Genomic DNA, 24558 nt, shown 5'->3' on the forward strand with positions numbered 1-24558 from the left:
AGAATTAATTTCTTGCAAATTAAACCTGCCTATGATCTTGAAATGAAATCTTTGAGTTTTACGTCCCACGGTTATGCCGGTTAGGCTAAAGGAGACGGTGATGGTGAGTAATGAATGAAATGGTGGAATAAAGAAAGTGGGAGGAAACGGGAGAATCCCGAGAAAACCCACGCGCACGGTGTTTGTCTACCACAAAGTTCACTAGGCGGGGGCTGGGATCGAACCCGGGACCCCAAGCACCAGAGGTGAACGCTCTACCACTGAGCCACCGCGGCTTCATTGCCTATGATCTTGCCTACTTATCATTGAACAACATTGAATAATTCTCCCAAATTCATAAAACGTAAAAATGAGAAATGCCATTTTCCGTTCTGCATCAGCAAATATTTATTCGATACAATCACATCCGCGGTTGTCTGTAAAGAAGAATTTCCAAAATATCATTTCGTTCTTTTGTTGCTCTTTTTTTTAAAAAAAAAACTCCAGCGATATGTCTTATGTGTACAAGTCACGTTTCCTATAACATGTATAGAGGAATGTTGGAAACCCATGTGCGCAAGGTCGTGTGTCAATTGTGTGCGTCGCCTAGCAACGGCTGCCAACTCCAGATGGAGATCTCTTGTGGATGGAGCCCGTGAAGACAGTTTCCAGTGAAAGCTCTCGGGGTTCTCACATGCTGTGACATTCGCTGTACTCGTAGTTTCTGACACGAGATAATCGGTTGTCACTTCGTTCGTGTGGATCGACAGAAGATCATAAGACAATTAGGAGGAAAATACAACTTTTTAGGACAATTTGGGTAAGTACAAATGAATTATTAGTATCCCTAAATCCCAAACATTTATAATATTAAAGCTTGTTTTTCGGTTCTAATAAGAAAATAGGACCACTCATCACTTCACCAATGGATCTATAGAGTGACCAATGAACCAAGGTCATGTGCAGCTCTTACGTAACCTTCAAAGTGTCCTCTTGTGACCGGGAGATTAATGCGTGCTTTCTGTTCGCGTGGTTTGAGATTCGATTCCCGGCGGTGGTTCTTTCCTTGGAGGTAAACACGAATATGCTTCGGATCCCACTTATTACTGAACCAGTTTCATATATCCCGGTTCTGAAGATACGTTAATCTCCAATAAATCAAGGAACTATTCTGATTTCGTAGCTTGGTGCGTGTTGTTTAAACAAAGAAAACAAGAGTGGAAAATGCTTACGGTAGACAGTTTCTAATTTAGTGTACAATAGCTCAAGCGATGCTCCCACGAGAGCGACCGGATTAAGGAGGTACCACACCGACCATGCTGCCTTATCGTGACTGACTGGATAACGCGCGTGCTTTTAGTATGCAACGACCCGAGCTCGACACCTCAGTGGAGATAATTGCTTCGTATACAAACTCGAGTAGTACTTCGTATTCCACTTTCAACTTTCAGTCTCGTGTAGCCTGAAAGTTGCTGAAAAAAATATTAAAGTTAATTCATTCAAATTATCACTTTCAATATTGATGGTTCTTGGTTAAATTTCCTGCGATAACTGAGTGTTAGTTTATTTAGTTTATTTAGTTCAAGCACAACACAACAGGCTCTAGGCCCAATTATTGTGTTGTCTTTGACAACGAAATACATAATAATACAAAACAGTGAGACAAATAATACAAATAATTAAAAGAAATACACATTACAAAATAGACAATTTAAAAATACACATTCATATTGTCTTTAGCATATGTGCTCTTTATATGCCGTTTCCAAAACATGCCTGTTTAATTGTTCTTTTGTACACACTTTCCGACATGCTAAATATATCAAGCGTCTTGAGAACAAGCGCGGAAATTACTTGAATATGCAATAACATCTTTTCCGTTTAACGTCTCACGATTAATCTAAGGAGATGGATAATTAAGAAAAGTGAGTGATGATGGAAGAATTGGTGGAATGAGGGCGTGAAAGGAAACGGGAGTACCCCGAGAAAACCTACGGACACGAGAATATAGTATAACAACTGAGAACCGTTAAACAATTGCACTAGAAACTGATACGCTAAGTGAGTTTATGTTTTGTAAAACTGTTGTTTTTGTAGTATGTTAAATTGGTTTAAATGAGGTCGAATCCAATTATTGAAGTTTGTTGTGACTTCTTCAAAGATGTCAACAAAATGCTCTCTCATTAATCTCTGGTTCATACTATCTGTTTAAGATACATACCATATTATTTGCCATTATCCTATCAGGAAATAATTTTCACGTGTTTTATCTCTTTTCTTCTCTTTTTACGTGAAAGAAGTATTTATACTTCGCGTACCACATCCACTCAGACACATAGCGTGTCCCGGAGGATGCGAAACAGCTGATTCGTTGAAGGATATTTCTTGATAATGTTTCGTTTGACACGCTATGTCTCAACAGATAGCATAAAACTGTATCATTCAAATGTACCCAACTAACAGATACTCGTACTTTCAAGGGCAGTCATATCCTCAAAAACGTATTGGTGCTAGAATTACGTTATACTTCAAATAGTTTGTTTTTTTTTAATACACTCTGTGTCCCATTGTATCTTTCTCTTTCGGCATCTCTCACCTCTCGTGCAAGAGATATCTGGTTTGACCTCACACCATGTGAGTTTGTCATGTCCAGTATCGTACCCGTAGGTTTTCCCGGAGTTATCCTCAGTCTTCCTGTATTCTCATTCCATCTTTCCATTCGTAACTATTTACTTTTATTAGTAATTTGTCTCTTTACCCTAAAGGTAATAATCGTGAACATTAAAGAGACTTTGTTTTCTCTCTTTCCCCCCCCCCCCACATTCTTTAAGAAATCCTTGGAAATAATTCTGCATGTTATGCTTTCTACTAAACTACATAAAACATGTTTCTAGTTTCACACATTTGCTCTTTGGTTTAGCCATTATCAACAACTAGAGCTCTCTCGCGGCTATATAGTTTATTTATTTATGACTTCTTTTACGTGGCGAAGTTAAGGCTCTGCAGCCTTCTCCGAACACTTAACCACGTGCATACATTCTTTTTTTTTTTAAAAAAAAAAAGAAAGAAAAAGCACCAATATATAGAAAATATTAACAATTACAAAAGAAAAGTATTGAAGCACATAAAAAAGAATATACTACTTAAGTAAAAAAATAAACAAAAATTGAAAATAATGTACAATAGAGGAAACAAAATAACATGGACAAACCTAAATTGCATATTGCATATAGCGGTACTATGAATATATAAGCTGTACAAATTAACATAGGTTACCTATTGGTTGTGTGTTCAAATGTGCGTTATTAATAATCTGGTAGTTAATCAATGTGCTTTCGAAACGTGGGACCTGGGTTCGATTCCCGGTTAGAGGTCTTCTATATGATTGAGTACCTGAATAAATAGTATATTGACATATACAAAATATAATATAAACTTAGCGTATGTAAACGAATTATGTATATCTATATCTATATTTATATCTATATCTATCTATCTATCTATATCTATATATATATATATATATATATATATATATATATATATATATATATATATATATATCTGTGGCCTGGATCTAAAAGGGCCAAAGCCACTTCTTGGCGAAAATGAGATACTCTTCAATTTTAACGTCTCTAAATGGGTATTTACTTGTATAAGAAGGGCAAATGTCAACATAGAATAATTTTTCAAATAAAGATATACGCCCTTGCTGAGGATGAAGTATTTCTGTGGTTAAAAAAGGTCAAAGGGTTTAAATACTCTCACCGGACAAAAAAAAAAATAGTCACCTCTCAAGAATCCGTGAACAACAGTAATTAATAGCGTGTAACACCACCTCTGGCTTTGATAACCGCATGGATTCGGTTGGAAGCGAGTCCACAAGGTTTTGCAGGTATGTCACATCCAGTTGAAGCCACTCGTTCAGGATTTGATCGCGCAAATCCGCCAAACTGCGTGGACGCCGATTTCGGCGTTTTACCCGCTGTTCCAACGTGTCCCACAGATTCTTGATGGGGTTCAAGTCTGGTGAATTTCCAGGCCAATCTAGATGGAAGAGGGTTCGGGAGTGTTCATCATGCCACGCACAAATTGTTCCAGCCATATGAACTTTGCAGTTGTCGTCTTGAATAATAGGAGTCTCCACAGCATACTCATCATGAAGCTGTTGACTGAAAGGTAACACTTGCTCATCCGGAATGTTCAAATACACATGCTGGTTCATTGTAGTGGTGACCTCAGTAAGTGGGCCCAATTCATGATAAGAAAAACACCCCCAAAACATCACAGACCCACCTCCGGCTTGAACGTGCCCTTGCACACATTCAGGATGAAAAGCTTCATGTGGCCTTCGGTGTACTCGACGACGTGCGTCATTGGAATACAAGCAAAAACGTGATTCGTCAGACCACATTACCTTCCGCCAGTCAGCTACTGTCCACGTTTGGTGACTTCTGGCCCATTGAAGACGCGCAGCTTTATGGGCCTGTGTAGGTAATGGCCTCTTGCGAGGTGCTCGACTCCAAAGGTTCAATGCATGCAGTTCCCGTCGTAATGTTCTTTCGCTAACAGGTTCGGATGGACCTGCATTCACTGTCTGCTGCAATTCTTGTAGGGTTTGGAACCAATTTTCATTCACAAGCCGAGTAACGCGTCTCCGGTCCCTTTCAGTCATGATCTTCTTCCGACCACAATTCTGACGCCGTGTTTCATTGCCACGTGTATGACACCACTGCTTGTACACGTTGAACAGTTCGCTGCGAAACACCAACAAATCCAGCAACTTCCCCCACCGTATGGCCATGGGCACGGCCAAACATGATTGCCCCTTTTTGCCACTCTGTTACATCGTTACTTTTACCCATTTTGACGGACACTGTCCACTTGCAACACACTTGTCTCACTGACCGAAGCTGCCTTGTGGTTCCGTAGAAGCAGTGCGCGCAGAGTTGCGCACGTGACTCAACTGCTGCGCCATGTGTACAGGCTTTGCGATTCATCTCTCCTTCTGCACAAGGGTGACTAATTTTTTGTCCAGTGAGTGTATGTGCCCTATCCAAAAAATACATGTTTCAGAATTCTGCGGTACTCACGCAACAATTTCTATAGGGGGAGTTTGGCTACGGCATATAATTTGAGGTACTATTCAAGTACTTCTATAAAAATTATTCCGGAAGTACCGCAGAATATTAGATAGGGTACATACTAGTTCCTATGAAGTCTTGAACCGACTACGGTAGATCCCATATTTTTGGAGCTATGGACCTTTAAAGTTTATTTTGTTCATATTTCCGGCAGCGTATAACTCCGAAAGGAAACATTTGTGTACCCAGGTTGGTCTATACATTTTGTCTTATCTTACTGTCAGGAATCACCTCCCAAACGTTGTCGGTGTTGTTTTGAAACACCCTGTATATGATTTAGGAATTAGGAATAGATTTCTGGGCTTTCGGTATCTATGGCCATGTTAGCCTGTAACTTATGAGGGATGACGTCCCTCGGCGATTACAGTATCCGAGAAAAGGGAAGGAAGAAAGCAGCCTGGGACCTATATGTTAGGTACCATCCTGGCATTTACATGGTGTGAATGAGAAAAACCCAGGAAAGCCTCACTCAGGATGGTGGCCTGAAAAAGGTTTTACACTTTTTCGATAGAGCGTCCCCACAGGGAATCGAACTCGGGACTTCTCGCACGAAAGATGAGAGCGTTAGCGGCTACACTACGCAGGGTATATATACACAGGGTGGCCCAAAAGTAGGTATACACCCCTGCATTGATCAAGGATAACATTCTAGTTTATAGGTTTATTTGCTCCGGCTGTTCCGAGCTTAAGATATAAGTAAAAAGGCTTTAAGAACAAATAATAAAAAAACTAAGTCTACCTGATGGATAACAAGAAGAAATGATATAAAAAGCAATGAATTGATCAGTACTGGACTGTATACCTACTTTTGGGCCACCCTGTATATAAGCATGCTAGGTTTTCGGGTGATCCTTTGGCCGTCCGTACCAGAGATGGTCATCCTCCCTCATTTTGCCCTCATGAGGGCCGCCCTCACCCTCACCTCACCCTCATTTTAGTAGTTGAGGGTGAGGGCGATAAAGTAATTGAGGGTGAGTGTGAGGGCGTCAATGGAGGGTGAGTGTGATCGAGGGTGAGGGTGAGGGGCGTCAACTGAGGGTGAGGTTGAGGGAGGGTTAGGAAAAATGACTATCTCTGTACTCTGTACAGTATACATTAAATCATACTTAAAAGTTATAGCTGTTTACATGTTTACATTGAACTTCTTTTTGTTTTAGATTTTCATCAACAAACTTCGTCACATAAATGATAATGCTAAAATATAAACAGGGTTGCAACTCTGGTTTCATTTTGAAATAGTTAAATTGTAACAATGCAGTTTTTAACTTAAAATTAAATGGATGCAGTTTTTAAGCTACAGAAAATTGTATTTCAAACAAGACCTTGTTTCATTATTCCTGCAACTAGCCGGATATATGAATACCAGAATTGCATTCAGAACGCATTAGTGTGGATAATTGGACTTCCACTCTATTAAAAATTCAAGATACATTACTATATTTCTGCGTGCCTGAGGTAATGAATACCGAAATACAGGTTTACCAGACTATGTGCAAGAACGTGGTGGAGAAGAAAACTGGTTTTTCATCTCACTATCAGCTTAGATGGAGTTAATGACACTTTTTCGCGCTAAATGGTACGTGCTCGTACATATTAATTGAGTAGAGATTCCTGTGTCTGACCCGGCTCGTGAAAGAATGCATCTTTACTACAAACACACACCATTACAAAGATGTGAACAATAACGGCTATTTTGAAATTTTCATGGCCAAATTTATTACTTGGCTTTAAAAAATGGTTCCCCCCCCAAAAAAATTTGTTTTTGCCATAGTCAAACTAAGCTTTTCTAAATTCAAGACTTTTATTAGTTTAACGTTCCATAATTATGCACAAAGGCTAAGAGAGACGGTGATTATGAATTTTTTCTTTCAATTTAACGTCCCACGAGTATGTTCTTTAGGCTAAGCGAGACATGATTAAGGTTGGTGTAAAGGGACAAGTTTTACCGATAGATGTCACTACAGTCTTCGTATATCTCTCATGTATTTATTACCTTTCACGAAAATTAACAATTTCTCTTACAAATTTTAACCTAGAAACTTCAAACTTTTAGAGGGGGCCGCGGGGGATCAGTGGTAGAGCGTTCACCTCTGGTGCTTCGGCTCCCGGATTCGATCCCATCCCCCGCCAAGTGAACTTTGTGGTGGACAAACACCGTGCGCGTGGGTTTTCTCGGGGTTCTCCCGTTTCCTCCCACTTTCTTCATTCCACCATTTCATTCATCACTCATCATCACCGTCTCCTTTAGCCTAACCGGCATAACCGTGGGACGTAAAACTTTAAGATTTCATTTCATTTCAAATTTTTAGAAAAGGAACTCCCTAACATATCTAAGGAAAGAATCCGTGCCGATTTTTTACTTATAATTTTTTTCATTGTTGAAATGGCTTGATTGTTGAAATGGATATCCAAATCTTTAACAATATAACCGTTTCAAGAATGAAGAAAATTCTAAATAAAAAATCGGCACGGATTGTTGCCTTGGACTCCTTCTCTGAAAATTTAGGGTCTCGAGGTTGAAATTTGTAAGAGAAATTGTGAATTTTCGTGAAAGGGAAAAAATACATAAGAGATATACGAAGACTGTAGTGACATCTATCGGCAAAACTTGTCCCTTTAAACCATCCTTAAGGCAAGTGAATGATGATGGAATAATTGGTGGAATGAGAAAGTGGGAGGAAATGGGAGTACGTGAGAAAACCCACGGATACGACGTTGTCCACCACAAACTTACTTAGCCGGGGATTGAACTAGGGACTCTACGAACCAGAGCAAAGCACGCTACCACTGAGTCATCATGCCCTCTATCGGTGATGATGAAATGGATGATAATAATAGAATGAAGAAAATGGGAGAACCCCGAGAAAAACCCTCGCACATGGTGTTTGTTTATCACCCAGCTCACTTGGCACGAGAAGATAAAATCAGGACTCCCACCTCTGTCACTACCCCACCGCGGCTCCGCTAAAACCATGATTTGCCTCATTGGACACACGATGTCTCCAGTGGGAATTTCGGGGACACGGTGGCTCAGTGGTAGAGTGCTAGGGATCCCTGGTTCGATCCCCAGACAAATAAGTTTGTGGTGGACAACATTGTCCTCGTGGGTTTTCTCGGGGTACCCCCGTTTCCTCCCATATTCTCATTCTACCAATACTTCCATCATATAATATAACGTTCACTTCCATTGACACTTCGTTTTATATATATGCCCTAAGTTCGTTTCTTGATGTACTAAACAATCACTTTAAGAGTCTTCATCCCGGCGAAATTAAAATACCGCTAATTTTACAGTAATTATGTGATATCTTCAAATAGATAGAAGATAATTGAAATATGGAACAAGAGCGCCCTAGACAATATTATTTTGCATGAGGTACCGTTATCACAAATCACCTAGTAGCTTTATGTTTTCAGCTGTTTAGAAACGCGAAAATAAATGCCGAATATCAAAATGGCCCGAAATCGAAAGCAGATAAGTGAGTCGTGATAACGGTATCTAATGTAAAATGATATTGTCTAGGACGCTCTTGTTCCACATTTCGATTATCTTTTATCTATTTGAAGATATCACATAATTAATGTAAAATTAGTGGTATTTTAATTTCGCCGGGATGAAGACTCTTAAGGCTATTCACTAGTTAACTGTTCAAAATAAAAACACAGAATACGATACATGCAAATTTAGTATATTTCTATGTATTTTGCGTAAGTACTTTATCATTTACCTTCTTAATTTTTTGCAATAATCTTCTTTTTAAACGAATATACACTTCTTCACAATGGTGTATCCAGGGCCGGATTTAGGGGGTGCAAATGTGCACGTGCACTCTCCACCCCCCACCCCGCTTCGTTGTAAATATACACTATCTAAAATGAGAAACTATAGTATTCGCGCCGACTCGTGAAGCTTGACCTAGATCTATCGATTTCACCACCCAATAGAACGCGAGGGTATGTTCCAGTCGTCAACCCCCACCCATCAAATTTTGTCAGTGTCGTCTCTAACGCTACACGGAAAACATCTCCCGAGAGTACAGTGTTGTTGGTTTGGCGCCAAGTTCTGTTTTGTTAATTGTCTTTTGTTGCGTTACATTTTCGTTGTTACTATTCGTGTTATTGTTACCGTTTTAGAATAATTGTTACAGTGGTTGTTGTTGCGCAGTGTTATTATTGGTAATTTTTAAATGCTTTTTTTAACACTCATTTATTATCTCTTCAAAGTTTGGCAACATTGTTGGTTAACTTCAGGTGTTTGACGTTTCCCCAAGTGTGCGCTCGGGAAATGACTTCATGAACTGTACCGAAGTTTTCCGATGCATCGGAGCTCAAAAAGAAAAAAAAAATATTGCTGTGATTGGGTTAGAGCCCAAGCTTCACGACTGTGCACGAGTACTATAGCAGTGAAAATACCAACACTTTCCGAAACTATCTGCCATCATGTTTCCGTTTGTAGCTTGAAAGAAAGCAGAGCTTTGTAAAAGCAATAGTTTAAGTCGATTTTCAAAAGGTTGAAGAAAAAGGATTCACCAAGCAAAACAATATAGCATTTGTCAAGTAGGGAAGGAAACAGAAACCAGGGAGAAAGAACATTTTTTCCCTGCATAACTCTTGTGACCCTCTTTAACCCTCGCAGGACCAAGCGTCAACCCGTTTCGCTGTGGACCAAGGGGGGGTTAAAAAATGTCCACTGCATTATTGGACTTAAATGAGATTTTATTGTTGTGAAATTTAGTATAATTAACAAATACACCTTTTCATATAATATTTATGATTGTCCACATGAGTATTTAGGCTTATTTGTACGTAACTGTATGCTGAGTATTATTCAATAAAAATAATTGGACGGATGATACCATACATAGCTTTCATATATTATTATGTGAAGCTAATACTAAATTTATAATTTTGGCAATGTTTACATCACACTAATTTTGTGTTCTTGAACAATGTACGCCACTGTCCATATGCTATTGATGTAAGTAACTTTGTAGTGCGGAACTTTTCACGGAGTATTCAATCGGAGTTTTCAGTGTCGAGCTGACAATTCTGGCAAATGTTTACTTTCTCACTATGTTTCCCACAAACAAATCTGCTGCATTTGGCACACACGATTGTTGTTTTTAGGAAGCTTGTTTTGTTTTTCACGTTTCGTTCTCGCCTGGGAGTTGGATACATGACACCTACCTTTGACTGTTTTTGCAGACCGTGCAATGCCCTGACGATGTGTGGTGATTTTTCTCTTCAGTACGTTTTCCATTGAGGAAACAATATTACGCTGCATACCCCTAACATTTTTGGCGCGTTCTTCAATGTTTGGCTTGATGAGTTCAATTCAAAGTTCTTGAAGAAACAAGCGCCTTCTATTACTTTTTGTTTTATTCCAGTCAGGAAAGTTCATTGTGAACAAGGTATATCCGTTTATACAAGCGATGTCAATAAGCGTAAAAAAGACGGATAGTGGCCATCTCCGTGTACTTCTCTTGGTGCTGTATTTACGTGCCATTTGGTCGATTGTATCGTCACCACCTTTTGTTGCATTATAGAATAATTTTATGTCTGATTGGTTCTTTCCCTCAGTATCTGATATCTTGTCATCATTATGTTGAGTTGGCAGTAGTAATAGAAGTTTTTTTCGGTTTTTCCTTAGCTACATAGGACACTATTGTTACTGAAGGCTTTCCACTGTTGGGATCAGTGAATGCAAACATATTAGAATGTAGTTCCCTATTGTTGATGGATTTCAGTTCCTCAGGAATGTGTTTCCTATTGCTTTGTAATGTTCCTACTAATGTAAGACCATACAAATCTTACAACACCTTACAAATCTTACAAATCTTTACAAATCTTCAGCTAATTCTACAGACGTGTAGTACCTGTCTGTAGTAACATTCCTACCTGTATTCTTTATAGGAGTGACAAGTCGTTTCACTACTTCTTTTGGTCCTCTTGAGGCAGTTGTTTTGCCCTCTTCCTTACCGGCATACACTTGCATATTATAAACGTATCGGTGATCACAGTCAGCTAACATCCTGATGAGTATACCGTATTTGCCAGGTTTCTCTTTCATAAAAACTTTGAACTTACAATTTCCGCGGAAAAGAGAAAGCATTTCATCAATAACTGTATTAGCTCCAAGTTTACAATACTTCGGAAACTTGTCGTTCAGAAGGTTGAACACTTCGCGTAAAGGTGCAAATTTGTCCTTAGCTTTCCTTTGCTCTCTCGTAGCCTTGTCATCAAACCGAAGAATTTTGAGGAGAGAACGAAATCTGTTCCGACTCATGCTTGCAATGTATATTACAGATCGTCCTAAATCCACAGACCACAAATCGTGATAATCTAAGTTAGTGTCATCATTTGCTCCCATCAGAATAAGCACTCCTATAAGTGCAAGCGCTTCACTTTCATTGGCGGGGTCAATATTTTTACTAGATGCTTCTTCATTGGTATGTTTCACGATTTCTGATAGAATTTCGTATGTGAAAAATTTCAGAAAGGATTCACGAATATTGTTTACAACACCGCCTGGCTTTAGTCCAGGTCGTTCACGTATAATATTTTGCTTTGTTCTTCGTACACAAGGTGGTGGTTTATCAACGTACACTCTACCAGATTTGCTTATGTACTTTGTAGAAACATACGTCCCTTACTATCGTTCACATTCGGATTATCACTACATTTTGATATTACCGATTCCGAGTCACTGGAATGGTAAACTTCATCGTCACAATCATAAATGTTTTCGATGTCACTTACATGGTTCTCGGTCTCACTTACATCTTCTTCTAAACCACTTAACTCAGTTTCACTCACATCAGAAGAAAGTTCCTCCGCTATTATTCTTTTTCCGACAAATATCTACTCATTATTATCTTGTAAAAGAAACACAATGCACTGAAAACTATACAAAGACTGTTCACAGACTGTACAACTGTTCTCAAAGGAGTATCACCCTTGTACTGCTAATGGCGAAGATGTAGACAGTCATTTGTCTACTATATGAACACAGTAGCCAGCTAAAAGCAGAAATTAAAAAAAATAATCCAAAATTCAAGGTACTTAATTGGACCAGGGGGGGGGTATTTTGTGTCCACCGCCGAATTTTGCTTTTATTATTAACCAACGAAACAGAGGAGAAAGATTTGTCCCATCGAAACAATTATTTTAGATACTTACTGACACAAAATAAAAATATGGAGAAGGGGCTCACAAATATTCAACATCAAAACAACGATATTCAAAAGTGTGGACATTTTATAGCCCCCCCCCCTTGGTCCTTTGAGGGTTAAAATACTTCCCTCAATTCTATGCATCAATGTTGTCAGGGGTAAAGAATATTGTCACATGTCATTTTGAAGAGGTTCAGAGTGATTGGTTATTTTGGTAGTTATTGGTGCATACACCCCACTCCCAGACAATCCTGGATCCGGCCCTGGGCGTATCCTTTTCGTTCTAAACTAACTGTATAAAGCATATATATTTATGTCTGGCCCAAACTAAATAACATAAATAGGCAGATCTGGCCATAAAAGAAAGTGATATCATAGACTACGGACCATTGTCCACAGTAACATGTACGTCTTGTCGTTATAATCATCATTCACTTGTGCCTTAATCACCGTCTCCCTTAGCCTAAAGGAAGTAATCCAGAGACGTTAAACTAAAAGATTTGATTTCCTTTTTTTTCCAGTGAGAACTTTTTTCCAGGCCGGTCTAAGGGGAGTCTAAGGGGCCGAGCCCCCTAAATTTTTGCTGGCCCCCCTAAAATTTTCATGCTGGCTTACCAATGAACTATAATATGGTGATTAACTATAATAAGGTTGGAAAGGGCCCCCCTAACTTCAGCCGGGCCCCCCTACATTTTTGGGCTGGCTACCGGCCTGTTTTTTTCTTCCTTGCACTAGCTATTTTATCCAAAGGGCTTATATGATTGAAATACATATGTAAATAAATAAATGTGAGAATTATTTAATAGATAGAAACTTTAAAAATAAAGCGAAATATAAAAGATAAGAAAAAAATTAGAAATAAAAATGTAAACAAATTCTTAAAATATAAATGATTAAATTAAAATCAAAAAGTTTTTGTTCAAAATCTGGAGACGTTTGTAACAAAGTATATTTAGAAAAATTCTTGTTTATAGTGTAGATTTGAAGTTAGCGTCTCTTGAAGCACCGAGGCAATATGAGATATGAACCTAATGCTTAATGTGGATGCAGAACTACATGAACTCCCACAGGAAATCGAATTCAGGTTTCCCACATAGAAGGTGCGTACGCTAACCTTATAGTCACGAGGAAGCTGTCAAAATGCCTGGAAAGTTATTAAATTGGTGTCTATAGATAGGATGATGACTATCCCTTTAATTAATGTTTCTACAACCGAGTTAGGTTTTCTAATTCTAAATCATTTATGTATTGTTTTGTTACACTGTAAAATTGTATATTATATTAATATATACAGTATGTTAAATTGTGCCTATTGGGGCTTGCTTACGGAATCACGGGTGTAAAGGTCAGAGTTCATTTTAACAGCGAAAAGTTCGTGGTTGTATTGTAAGCCATGTGAATTTGTCATAAGTAACATCGTTTTTTATATGGTTGTTCTTTACATTTTCAAATTATATTATGCATAAGTGTTGGAAGTATTGTACATAGAAGAGCAATATCTGTCTGTCCATCCTTTCTTCCGTCTATTCACAGGTTTCAAAGCAGGAAGAGTAAGAGATGGCGGAAAGGTACACAGAGAAAAATCCGTTCTTCGGACAGCGGTATATTGTACAAATATATGGTATCCTCTTGCTTACTACAGAAATCAGTACGGAGCATACGTTATCCGTATGTTATATAGGCACTGCCCTTAGATGTTACATCATGCCGTTGCAGGAGGTCTGACATCTAACAGTTTTCCATATATCACATGCATATACTTATGTTACCTTCGTCAGCCATATGTTATATACGTCCATTTGTATGTGAGATCCTGACGGCCTACATTGTTTCATACGGAAAGTACGTACAGATGGAACACTTATACAGAAAGTATTATAAAACATGCGTTTTCAGTTATACGTCTGCTGTACGGTAAGTCCAAAAACTACAGGATTTACAAATGTAAACTATCTTTTTAAGTACACCACCTACAATTTTTTCTCAATTTGGTTTACTGGTATCGCAAAAATAGATTCAATGTCTTCTTCCAGCCTTCTATTTAAACCGGAAGTGGTAGAAGTAGATCAGTTCTAGTTTTAACGGGGATCGTTATGGACCATAAACGGTAACAGATAGCGAAAAGCGGTTTTCTGTAATCACTCAGCGTCTGAAGAATGGATATCTGCATTTTACTTCTACTAAAACCGGAAGTGGTAGAAACCCATTGCAATCTCCGGTTTCAGTGTTAATATTCATAAAACAGAAACTGTAAGAGATAAGGAGAGATGTATATTTGATATGGATTCGACATGCTAAGGACAAGGTTCGTGTTGAGTCTTTTAGTACCTTTAAACTGAAATTGGTGAAAATGGTTTTAACACTGATCGTCATAATGAAACAAACGGTAACAGATATTCAAAAGCAGTTATTAAAAAAATAGATTCAGTCCCGCTTGGATAGGCTTAATCTCCGATTTAATTTCCTATTGCAAACGGAAATAACCATTTCCGGTTTCAGTACACACAAGACTGTAAGAGATACACTGAGAAAAAAAATGTAGGTGGTGTACTTAAAAAGATAGGTTACATGCGCAATTCCTGTAGTTTTTGAACGTACACCAGACGTATAACTGAAAACGCATGTTTTATAATACTTTCTCTATACGTCTTCCATCTATACGTACTTTCTGTTTGAAACAATGTAGACGGCCAGGAACTCACATACAAATGGACGTATATAACATATACATTACGAAGGTAACATAATATATGCATGTGATATACGGAAAACTGTTAGATGTGAGACATCCTGCAACGGCATGATGTAACATCTAAGGGCAGTGCCTATGTAACATACGGATAACGTATGCTCCGTACTGATTTCTACAGTAAGCAAGAAGATTCCGTATATTTGTGCAATATACCGCTGTCCGGAGAACGGATTTTTCTCTGTGTATGATGATATTGATTCAAAACCCCAAGGGTGTGTTTTATCTGTGTTGCTATTGTCCTATTGAACCTGGAAACAGTAGCTATAGAAGTAAAAGCCAGTGCACTTTCCGATTTCAATATTGATTCCTGTAAAGCGATAATTTATAATAAAAAAAGAAGAAACTGTTTTCGATATGGACTAAGCGAGCTCCCAAAAAGTTTTCATCTCTGACCGTATTCATCTAATGTAGCCAGAAGTTTTAGAGCTAGTATTTCCGGTTTCTGTATTGAATTTACATACTTGTATTTTCTCATGATTCTCTTGTTGTTCGTGGCGCATGGTGGTTTAGTGATATAAGGGTTACCTCTAGTGCGTGGGGTCCCCGGTTCAATTCTTGTCCAAGTAAGTTTGTGGTAGACAACATGGTTTTCTCGGGGGTACTCCCGTTTCTTCTTACTTTCTCATTTAACCTAAAATATTTTATTTCGTTTTCTTGTTGCCTGTGAGTTTCTTCATTCTACCGATATTCTTCTATTATTAGTCTGAAAGAATCACCAGTCTCTCTGCGAACAAGAGCCATAACTACTTAATTACAAATTTCATTTTTTTTTCCTATTACAGGTTACTTTTAGTTGTATTCATATTCCTATTAGAAGAAAACAAAGAACAAGGGACACAATTTATTAAATAACAATTGTAATCGTTTACTATGCATTATGTAATACATAAATAAGCTCCGATAAAGATAGTAAAGAGAATCAACCTATTTCATACCCTTCATTATAGGCAACCAACATTTTTCTGTTACTGTGCAGGTTGCCTAGAAGCTAAGGAGTAAGTTCAGTTTGTGTTTTTAATATCCCCTTTCAGCAGTGAGGCTATATGAGACGACGACTGACAGCTTAACGTGGGATTCTAACCACATAAGCTTCCATCAGAAAAACAAAAGAATGTTATAGTTTTTTTAACATCAGGAGGGCTCAGTGGCTCAGTGGTAGATCGCAGATCTCCGGTGTGTGGGGGATCCTTATTCGATTCCCGGCGAAATGAGTTTGTGATGGACAACATCGTGGGTTTCTTTGGAGTTTTCCCGTTTCCTCCCATTTTTTCATTCCACCAATTCTTCCAACATCATTCACTTGTCTTAATCTCCCTTAGCCTAAAGGACATAACGTGGGACGTTAAACGGAAATATTTCATTGTCATTTAAACACCATGTGGACAGCCACCGTTAGAGTAACCGTTAGCCCGTTAACATGTTAATGGATTGCCTCTATTAACGAACTTTGTCAAGATTATCTCTATAGATGTACAGTCAGCCACAATTTTTTTTTCTGTTTGATTAAATTACTTTCGTAAATAACTTCAGAATGGAAGGACAATTTGAGTAAACGAAAAAGAATGTACTTTTCTATTTGTTGCAGCTCTACCATCGTTAATCTCAAAATAAATTTTACCAAACGGAAAGAACTTTTGCCGCTGATTGTACATGCCAAAATTAATAATAATAATAATAATAATAATAATAATAATAATAATAATAATAATAATAATAATAATAAAGTTTGATTTCGTTCCAAAGTTATTCTGTAAAGTAACGGAAGGACGGACGGACGGATGTATACACGTCCTAAGAGTACAATTTTATAAGTATCACTGCGTGATTCTCATAAATGAACAACCTATCTCTTCCAGCAGAATAGAAATTATTAATTATTGTTAACGAACGCCATGCCATAAAAATTATCTTTCGTCGATTTAAAAAAATATATATATATATGAATGGAAGTTTACCCTGAAGCATGCAGTTTTATTCTGCTGAACGTTATCTCTGGATTGTTAGATGTCTCCCCTTTCAGCAATATTATTACTGAAACAAGAATTGCAGTGTCAGGATTTTTCATAATTTTTGGCTTTTTTTCTGATTAAACACACTGTGTAAGTGTAATCTTGTTAATGTCCTGGCTTCATTTGTATAAAGCAGCGCTGTCCAATTAAATTGTCTGCAGAACTATAGCCATGTTAACTAGTAAGGTGAAAGGTCCTAGAAAAAAAAAAGATAATCCCAAAAGACAAATACAGTAGGACATCGATAAGTCGAACCTGAAGGGAATAGATAAAAATTTGAGTTATCGAGTTTTTCGAGTAATCGAGGTTCGAACTATGAAAGTGGCCAATTCGAGATACCGAGGATCCGCGTTCCTCACAAAAAGTGATTATACAGGGTGAACGGTAACTACGTGGACAAACTTGGGCGGGTGATAGTACATCTAAAAAGAAACAAAAAAAGTCCCAGTGAACATGGGGGAAATTCTGTCCCGTTTAGGAGTGACAGAGTGTCGAAAGTGTGGGAACATGAACTTTAGAGGTCAACAGCTTAAAAACAATACATCGTAGAGAGTGCGGTTAAAAACGCCACTTAGAAAGTCATACCTACTCTATTGAAAATTGCATGTTTGGAAACACAGCTATGCGTGCGCATGGGATTCCCCAAAGGAACGGAGGGATTCCCGGACATGCTGTAAAGGAAAGAAGTGTCACACGTTGTTAATCCCGTGCGGACACGTAGCTGCATTTTCAAACATGCATTTTTCAATAGAGAAGGTATGACTTTCTAAGTGACATTTTCTAAGTCACGGAACACCGAATAGCGCATGATCGTTATCTGTTTTCTGTACAGGTAAAAAAAAAAAAAAAAAGCGCTTCATGATGGAACAGCGCGTTGTCATAGTGAAAACTGATTACAAATGTAGTGAATATTGTGAATTTCTATATGTACAGAAAACAGATGGCGATCATGCGCTATATGTCGCTCCCTGACTACTAACCGCAAAGACAACAGATGAAAATCGTGTAACGTTCAGTGCTGCCAACTTACTAGAATAAAAATGGCGGGCATTTCAAAAATTGTGTTCTTTATGGGACACCCTATATGAAGAATCTATCCATCCGTTTGTCTGTCTGTCAATTGAACGAGAATTAAAAAACAATTAGAGATAGTGCGAGAAATTGTTTAGTAATATGTTATTTTTAGCATTTCATGAATAGAATCCATCTCAGCCTTCAATCGGAAACGGATGTAGCAAAAGTCTCCCGATTCCGGTTTTAATATTGATCGGCAAGTTTTTTAATGCTTTAAACATCTTAAAAATAGTTTTCACTTCATCTTTATTCCGACATTGAAACAGTGATGCTAGGTCCTCATGTTAAAATTTCCCTCATGAATGCTCAAAAATTCCCTTTTTAAGATAAAATTTCCCTAATTTCATATATATATATTGCGTATCTATGGATGATTATACTGTGCTCATATCTCCACGACATACATTTGTGCTTTTGATCTTCTGCTATTACTTTAATGGTTATATTCCGTGAAAAATTGAGGGGGCAGATATTCACCCAAGAGGTGCGCTCGCTCCCTTGTCTCAGGCTAACGACGGAGATTTGAATTCGCGACTTCTCGCAACAAAAAAGAGACTTCCGAATCCAAGAGATTCAGTTTCCTTGAATACTTGTCTTTAAAAATATTTAGAACATCATCATGAGTAAGTTACTGAATACCGTCCCTCTTTTCCCAGTATTCACCCCTTCATTGGACCAATGGACAAAAGTCTAAAGTATTTCCAGCCTTAGAACAAATACGTAAACAAAGCGAAATGTGTTACTCCGTGGCTCACACATGCTTCGGCAGCGAGAGATGTGAACAGCAAGATCGTCTGCTTACTTACTGTCGTCGCATAATTTCCAAAGTGTAAGGCTACTGTTGGTTGGAAATAATTAACGCACTGACACTGACTACTGCTTTGTCGGAAATATGTATTTTCTTAAATCGTTTTATAAACTCCTCTTTTGTGTTTTATAACACGAGATGAAGATATAGATGATGTCACTCATAGTCGCCATGAAACTCTGCATTTTACAATTTCAAATGAGCGCGGTCGGCACACCAACGCACACGCATGCGCAGTAAACACTATGGGCCTTATGGAGAATCGTTTTGACGCTTAATTAACACCATACTACTAGGTTGACTAACGGATGGTTGTCAAAATTGTATTTAGAGACTCTGATTAGGACGTATTATTGGACGAAGTTAATCACGTGTGACTAATTAATCTAGAGAAGACTAATCTTTAACCCACGGTTTAGCGTGCAACACAACATTTTGTATTTCGCAATTCATGTATTTTCATTTATACAGACTGCGCATGCGCTCATCTACTTTTCCGTAGTTGCCACATTTATTTTACTCACCGATGCATTAGGGTTATATAAGTTAATCATACCCAAATCATCATTTTAGTTGTACTCAAAGTAGACTCTGAATACCAAAAAGTGCACTTTCCTTAGTAAAGAGTTAGTATGCTTACTAACTAGTCTTTGACTAACCTTCGATTAACGAATTCTCTCTGAATACCGCCCTATATGTCCAAATACGGGTGTGGTTGAAATAAAGCTACAATTGTTAAATATTATAAATATTGCATTTATCACAAAATGCAGGATAAATTCAGAAATCTTTATTTGAAATGATCATTTCAGTAGGGATTATATTGCGGTAGGATACTAATCTGATTTTCACGAAGCTTTGCTCCCTTGTAAACAATGCAGACTGCAGTGCAGAAATGTTGCCAACTAATTAGACAAAAAATGTTATATGCAATTTTGTGCTAAAAAATAAATAAACAAACTGAAGTGGGAAAACAATGAGATTAAAAATAAAATGGCATGAGCTTGTGGTAAGAGAATCAGGAACCATTTTCTCACGTTTCCAGTGGCGTACGCACTGCTCTCCTGACTCTTTGAACTACCACATAAACGCATACACGCATCATGAGGAAGAAGGGCAGAACGTTGAATTTCTTCCACCAGTGTAAATTATAACTAAAACTTACTATCCCCACTCCTAACGTTTCCTCTAGCTGAGAATCTACCTAAATGTTAGGATTCAGAGCCACTATTACATGATGACTTACTATTCCAATAGCAGATCTATGGTTGGATGGATGGATTAAAGTTTATCGTCCCCTTCAACAACAAGGTTCTATAAGATTTGGACCTACAGCAGAATGAATGATCCGAACTACATGAATTTCGTCCGGAAATCGAACACGAATCTCCCGCCCGACGACAAGTACGCGGATCATATAGCCACAAAGGAGTTAATTATCAGATCTAGAAACGTGTGCAGTTGTACTCACGACTTCTATTCAAAATTGAGCTCTTGGGGGGCAGCGGTGGCTCAGTGGTAAAGCGTTCACCTCTGGCACATGGGGTTCCTGATCCCAGTTCGCGCCAAGTGAACCTTGTGGTAGACAAACACCGTGTGCGTGGGTTTCTTCTGGTTCCTTCAGTTTCCTCCCACTTTCTTCATTCCAACAATTCATTCATGTTTTCTTCATCACCTCCTCCTTTAGCCTAACCTGCATAATCGTGGGAAGTAAAACTCGAAAAATTTCATTTCATTTCATTTCAAAATTGAGCTCCTTGTACGGTTCCATTGTAGGCGAGCGAGTGTTTGGAACAAGCAATTGTTCATTCTGCAAGAACTTGAAAACTACTGAGTTTACTTATTTATTGAATAGAGAATTTATTATTTTATTTCCTTTGTTATATGTAATAAAATACCTATAAAATATATTTTGAATCCTCGTGACTTATCCTTTCATTTGATATCTAACAGAAAAGTTACGCCATAAACTAATATCAGTCATGAGAGTATGAAGACTCTATCGACATCTTATTCAACAAATTCCAAGAAACTTTTTAGATTCTACATAGGAATAAAGATACATTATTTAACATGCACATAGTACCTCCTGTTAATTTCACTGCAGCCAGAAAAAAATAAGACTCAAAAGTTATGAACATTCCTATCCAATATTATGAAAATTCTTAAATGTTGAAGATTCCTGTGTACATTATTTCATTTCTGGCACCGAATATTCGGTTTTTGCACCTTTTAAGTAGCCATTTGTTCTGATCGCATTTTAAAAGCGCTATATACAAATAATAACTGAAAAAATTAGCCTCATATTACTTCGTAATGAATCACTAAAACAGGTTTTACCCTCTTTAACTTCTCTCTATCCCCCCCTTCTCTCTCTTTTTCTCTCTTTTTTTAATGACTATTTCCTCATTTCTAATGAAAGGTCAAACGAAGATCTGAAATACTATAAGGAACTTATTATCTTCAATAAGAACAGCAAGTTCACTTGATTTCTCTTTTTCATTTTCTTAGCCCATTTTCATGAAATGACACAACTGTTTGACATCAATTCTTTGTGAAAAACTGAAAAATAACTATCAGTTAGAAACGTTGAAAATGAGGCTAATAACAGTTTATTCTTCCATGAGCAAATAGTACACAACAAATGCAATGTATTGTGGTAATTAATGTATTGTTAAGGCACAGTAAGAACATTTAGGTTTCGACTCAAAGTATGTATCTATATGGGATCGAAATCTTGAACCAAAATCGAATTTGTAAGAGAAAACTGTTACAACAAAAGACAAAACATACGAAGTGCGTGCCACAATTTAAAGATGTCGCCCAAGGAAGCCAGCATATTATCTGCTGCTCCAAGTTATTCTGTTAAACATAAACAAGGCAAACCCGTAAGTGCAGAAGAAAACCAAATACTTTATCAAACGATATCAACGTTGTTCAATTCACTTGAAGAAAATTAAGACCTATAATAGCTAATTTTCATGTTCTCATAGAATATTTATTTACTTACTTTGTAGTACTGAAGTTAGTATTTGTACATTCGTATGCTATACAATGTAAGAAAGCACATCAATAAATTGAACTTAAGAGGGAAAAGTACCATCTGTTTTTCATGGATATGCATAATGATTTAGGTAATAGATGAAAAAGAAATAATCTCCCATAATGATAAATATGCTTGCTGTTACATACCAGCACCATCTCTTTATCGTTCAGTTGATAATTTGACTTAACTCATTGTAATTTCATCTATAATTACAGTTTGGAGAAAAATAACAATGTTCAGTTGCTCTTAAAGGAGGGGGGGGTATATAGTATTGGGTATTTTGTCTTATATCACGGCAATGGTGTGAGAGTGAGACGAGTAATGCACACCGCAGTAGCAGAAATTCATGCACGTGCTGCAGCAGAAATATTGCGGGAAACAGACGAATCAATTTCCTCTTCACCAATCAGCAAAAAGTCTTGCGCGCAGTGATACATCAAGTTAGGCGGTTTGTTTTTGAAAGGTGCAAAGGACTGTGAAAAACGCTTTAGTGCAGTGAGTCCAATAACCAATCACTGGTCATCGACCTACTAATAGTCAGGTGGGGTTGTTTACATCTACATTTTTCTAAGCCTGGAAAGAGAATAGTCGCTTGAACCTTTTGGAAGGGTGGAACACCCTTCATCTATTTATGAACTTGAAGATATTTCTTTCTACTGGGGTGATGCCGCACAAATCAATAGCAACACGTGCTGCGTTGGTCCACTCTCAGACATTTGGTAATGACATCCTCTAGCCAGGCCGCGGAAGGGTCGTGGAAAAAAAATGTTATTCAATTTTTGTGTGGGATTCTGGAATGAATGCCACCGTCTTTTGTCATACTACCGCAGTGCTTACTAACATAGCATTGTTGAAAAGTTAAATTTCTCTACATTTTATTTCATATTTGTAAAATCTCTCTTTCTCTTCTTAAAAAAATTCTTTGTTAAATGTCCCTACCCTGCGGGAAATTTCCGTCAAACTAGCATCATTGTTTTGAAATCGTAAGCAGTAGATCTTACGAATTCCGGTTTCAAGTAATGGTGGGCAGGTTTCTCGATTTCCGGTTTTTAGGAAAACCGAAACCGGGTTTTGAAAATTTTCGAAAAAATTCCGGTTCGTCTTTTTTTTAGCAAATCAGTTTCGGTTTTCTCCAAAACCGGTTTCAGTTTTTCTAAACTGGCTCTATTTCTGACCAGAATAGTGTTTCATTATTGTCCGGAAACCGATTCCATTTCCACAGAAAGTTTTATGTGTTTTCCAAAACAGCTTTGGGTATTTAGTTTTTACTAAAACCAGTGCGATTTTTGCCGAAGCCAGTATTAGATCCTGCTTATGAGCACTTACATACGTTTTAGATCTTCAAGTCAGCTTAGTTTTCAATCAAAATTGGCTCCAGTTTTCATCGAGAACTACTTTTGAGCTTCTGCTTAAATCCAGTTTGAACTTTCATCAAAACCCAGTTGGGACGAAGTGGTCCAGAAGTGGTTCCTCGCCCATCTCCGAAAATTATAAAAATTTGAGTGTTATGAACCTTGTGTATGAGAAGGTCAGTAACATCATTCACGTTGTCGTATGTATAAGTATTACTGAATGGGGGCCATCTTTGTTGTCGGTGAAGTGTCAATTTTTACATTTGCAAGTGTTTTTAAGAAAAGTACAGTTGCTCAGGACGTACAAATCTGACGAACACGAAACAAAAACGAATATTTAGAGGAGAGACTGAGGTACACGGAGAATATAAACTTTTGCGTCTAAATAAATATGCAGGGTTGCAAACCAATACATCAAATCACCAGAAATACTAGAGAAAATTACACTTTTAAACGGGCTGTATTTTGGAATGACATATAGTGGGGATTTCATAAGTTTTGTGCTGAATAATATTGCATGTAAAGATTCTGCAGAAATATCCACAGCTATGATACTACTATCACCGTAGATTTATGGGGGTCCGAAAGTTGAAGTTTGTGATTTTGATGCCATTTTTGGGGCGTAATATCTCAGGAGGGCAAAGTGCTAAAAATTGCAGCTGATGCCACAAAGTAATTCTGTATGTAAATAAACTATTGCAAAAAAAAAAAAAAAAAAAAAATCATGACTGATATTACATGGAGAAAACAATGAGGATATGGCTAAGGTGTTTGCTCAGTCTACGGCTTCGAACCTCTAAAACTTACAATTCTACTAAAAGTCAAGTTTCTTTTCGTATTTCAACTATCTAAAAGATAAGATTTTGTATCAGAAGGAAACACCCATTTAAATAACATGGGAATTACTTCATCCCCCAATAGATACCTCAAAAACGAAACATATTCACTTTTGGCAATTTTCCTGTGGGTTAGTCCCAGTAATCTACATTCATGCCAAATTTCATCATTCTAATCCTGCCGGAAGTTCCTAAACATTTTGGGGTGTAGAAGATGTCCATATAAATAACATTGAAAGGACCTTTCAGTTCCCCATAAAACCTCTCTACGGTTGAAAATCTTTATTTTTGGCTATATACTTAACTAACGCTAACGGAAACATACAAGCATACTGAATTTCAAATTTTTATTCCAATTCCAAGTACGTAAAATATGAGATTATAAG

General features: G+C 37.6%; 2 protein-coding genes across 3 annotated transcripts in view; one reads left to right on the top strand and one right to left on the bottom strand.

Annotated features, from left to right (window-relative positions):
• Window positions 1-659: 659 nt before the first annotated feature.
• The window catches only part of LOC145671668 (uncharacterized), a 1096828-nt gene continuing 1072929 nt past the window's right edge, over window positions 660-24558 (top strand). For both annotated transcript variants that reach the window (XR_014128525.1, XM_081740866.1), the window contains exon 1: window positions 660-799. The gene's annotated coding sequence lies outside the window, so the exon portion shown is untranslated. The remainder of the gene's footprint in view (window positions 800-24558) is intronic.
• LOC145671778 (uncharacterized) lies at window positions 10963-11493 on the bottom strand. The gene has a single exon (XM_081740985.1). The coding sequence runs from the start codon at window positions 11491-11493 to the stop codon at window positions 10963-10965; it is 531 nt and encodes a 176-aa protein (XP_081597111.1).

The sequence above is a fragment of the Thermobia domestica genome, chromosome 15, assembly GCF_964235325.1.
Source record: "Thermobia domestica chromosome 15, izTheDome1.hap1.1, whole genome shotgun sequence".
Lineage (NCBI taxonomy): Eukaryota > Metazoa > Arthropoda > Insecta > Zygentoma > Lepismatidae > Thermobia > Thermobia domestica.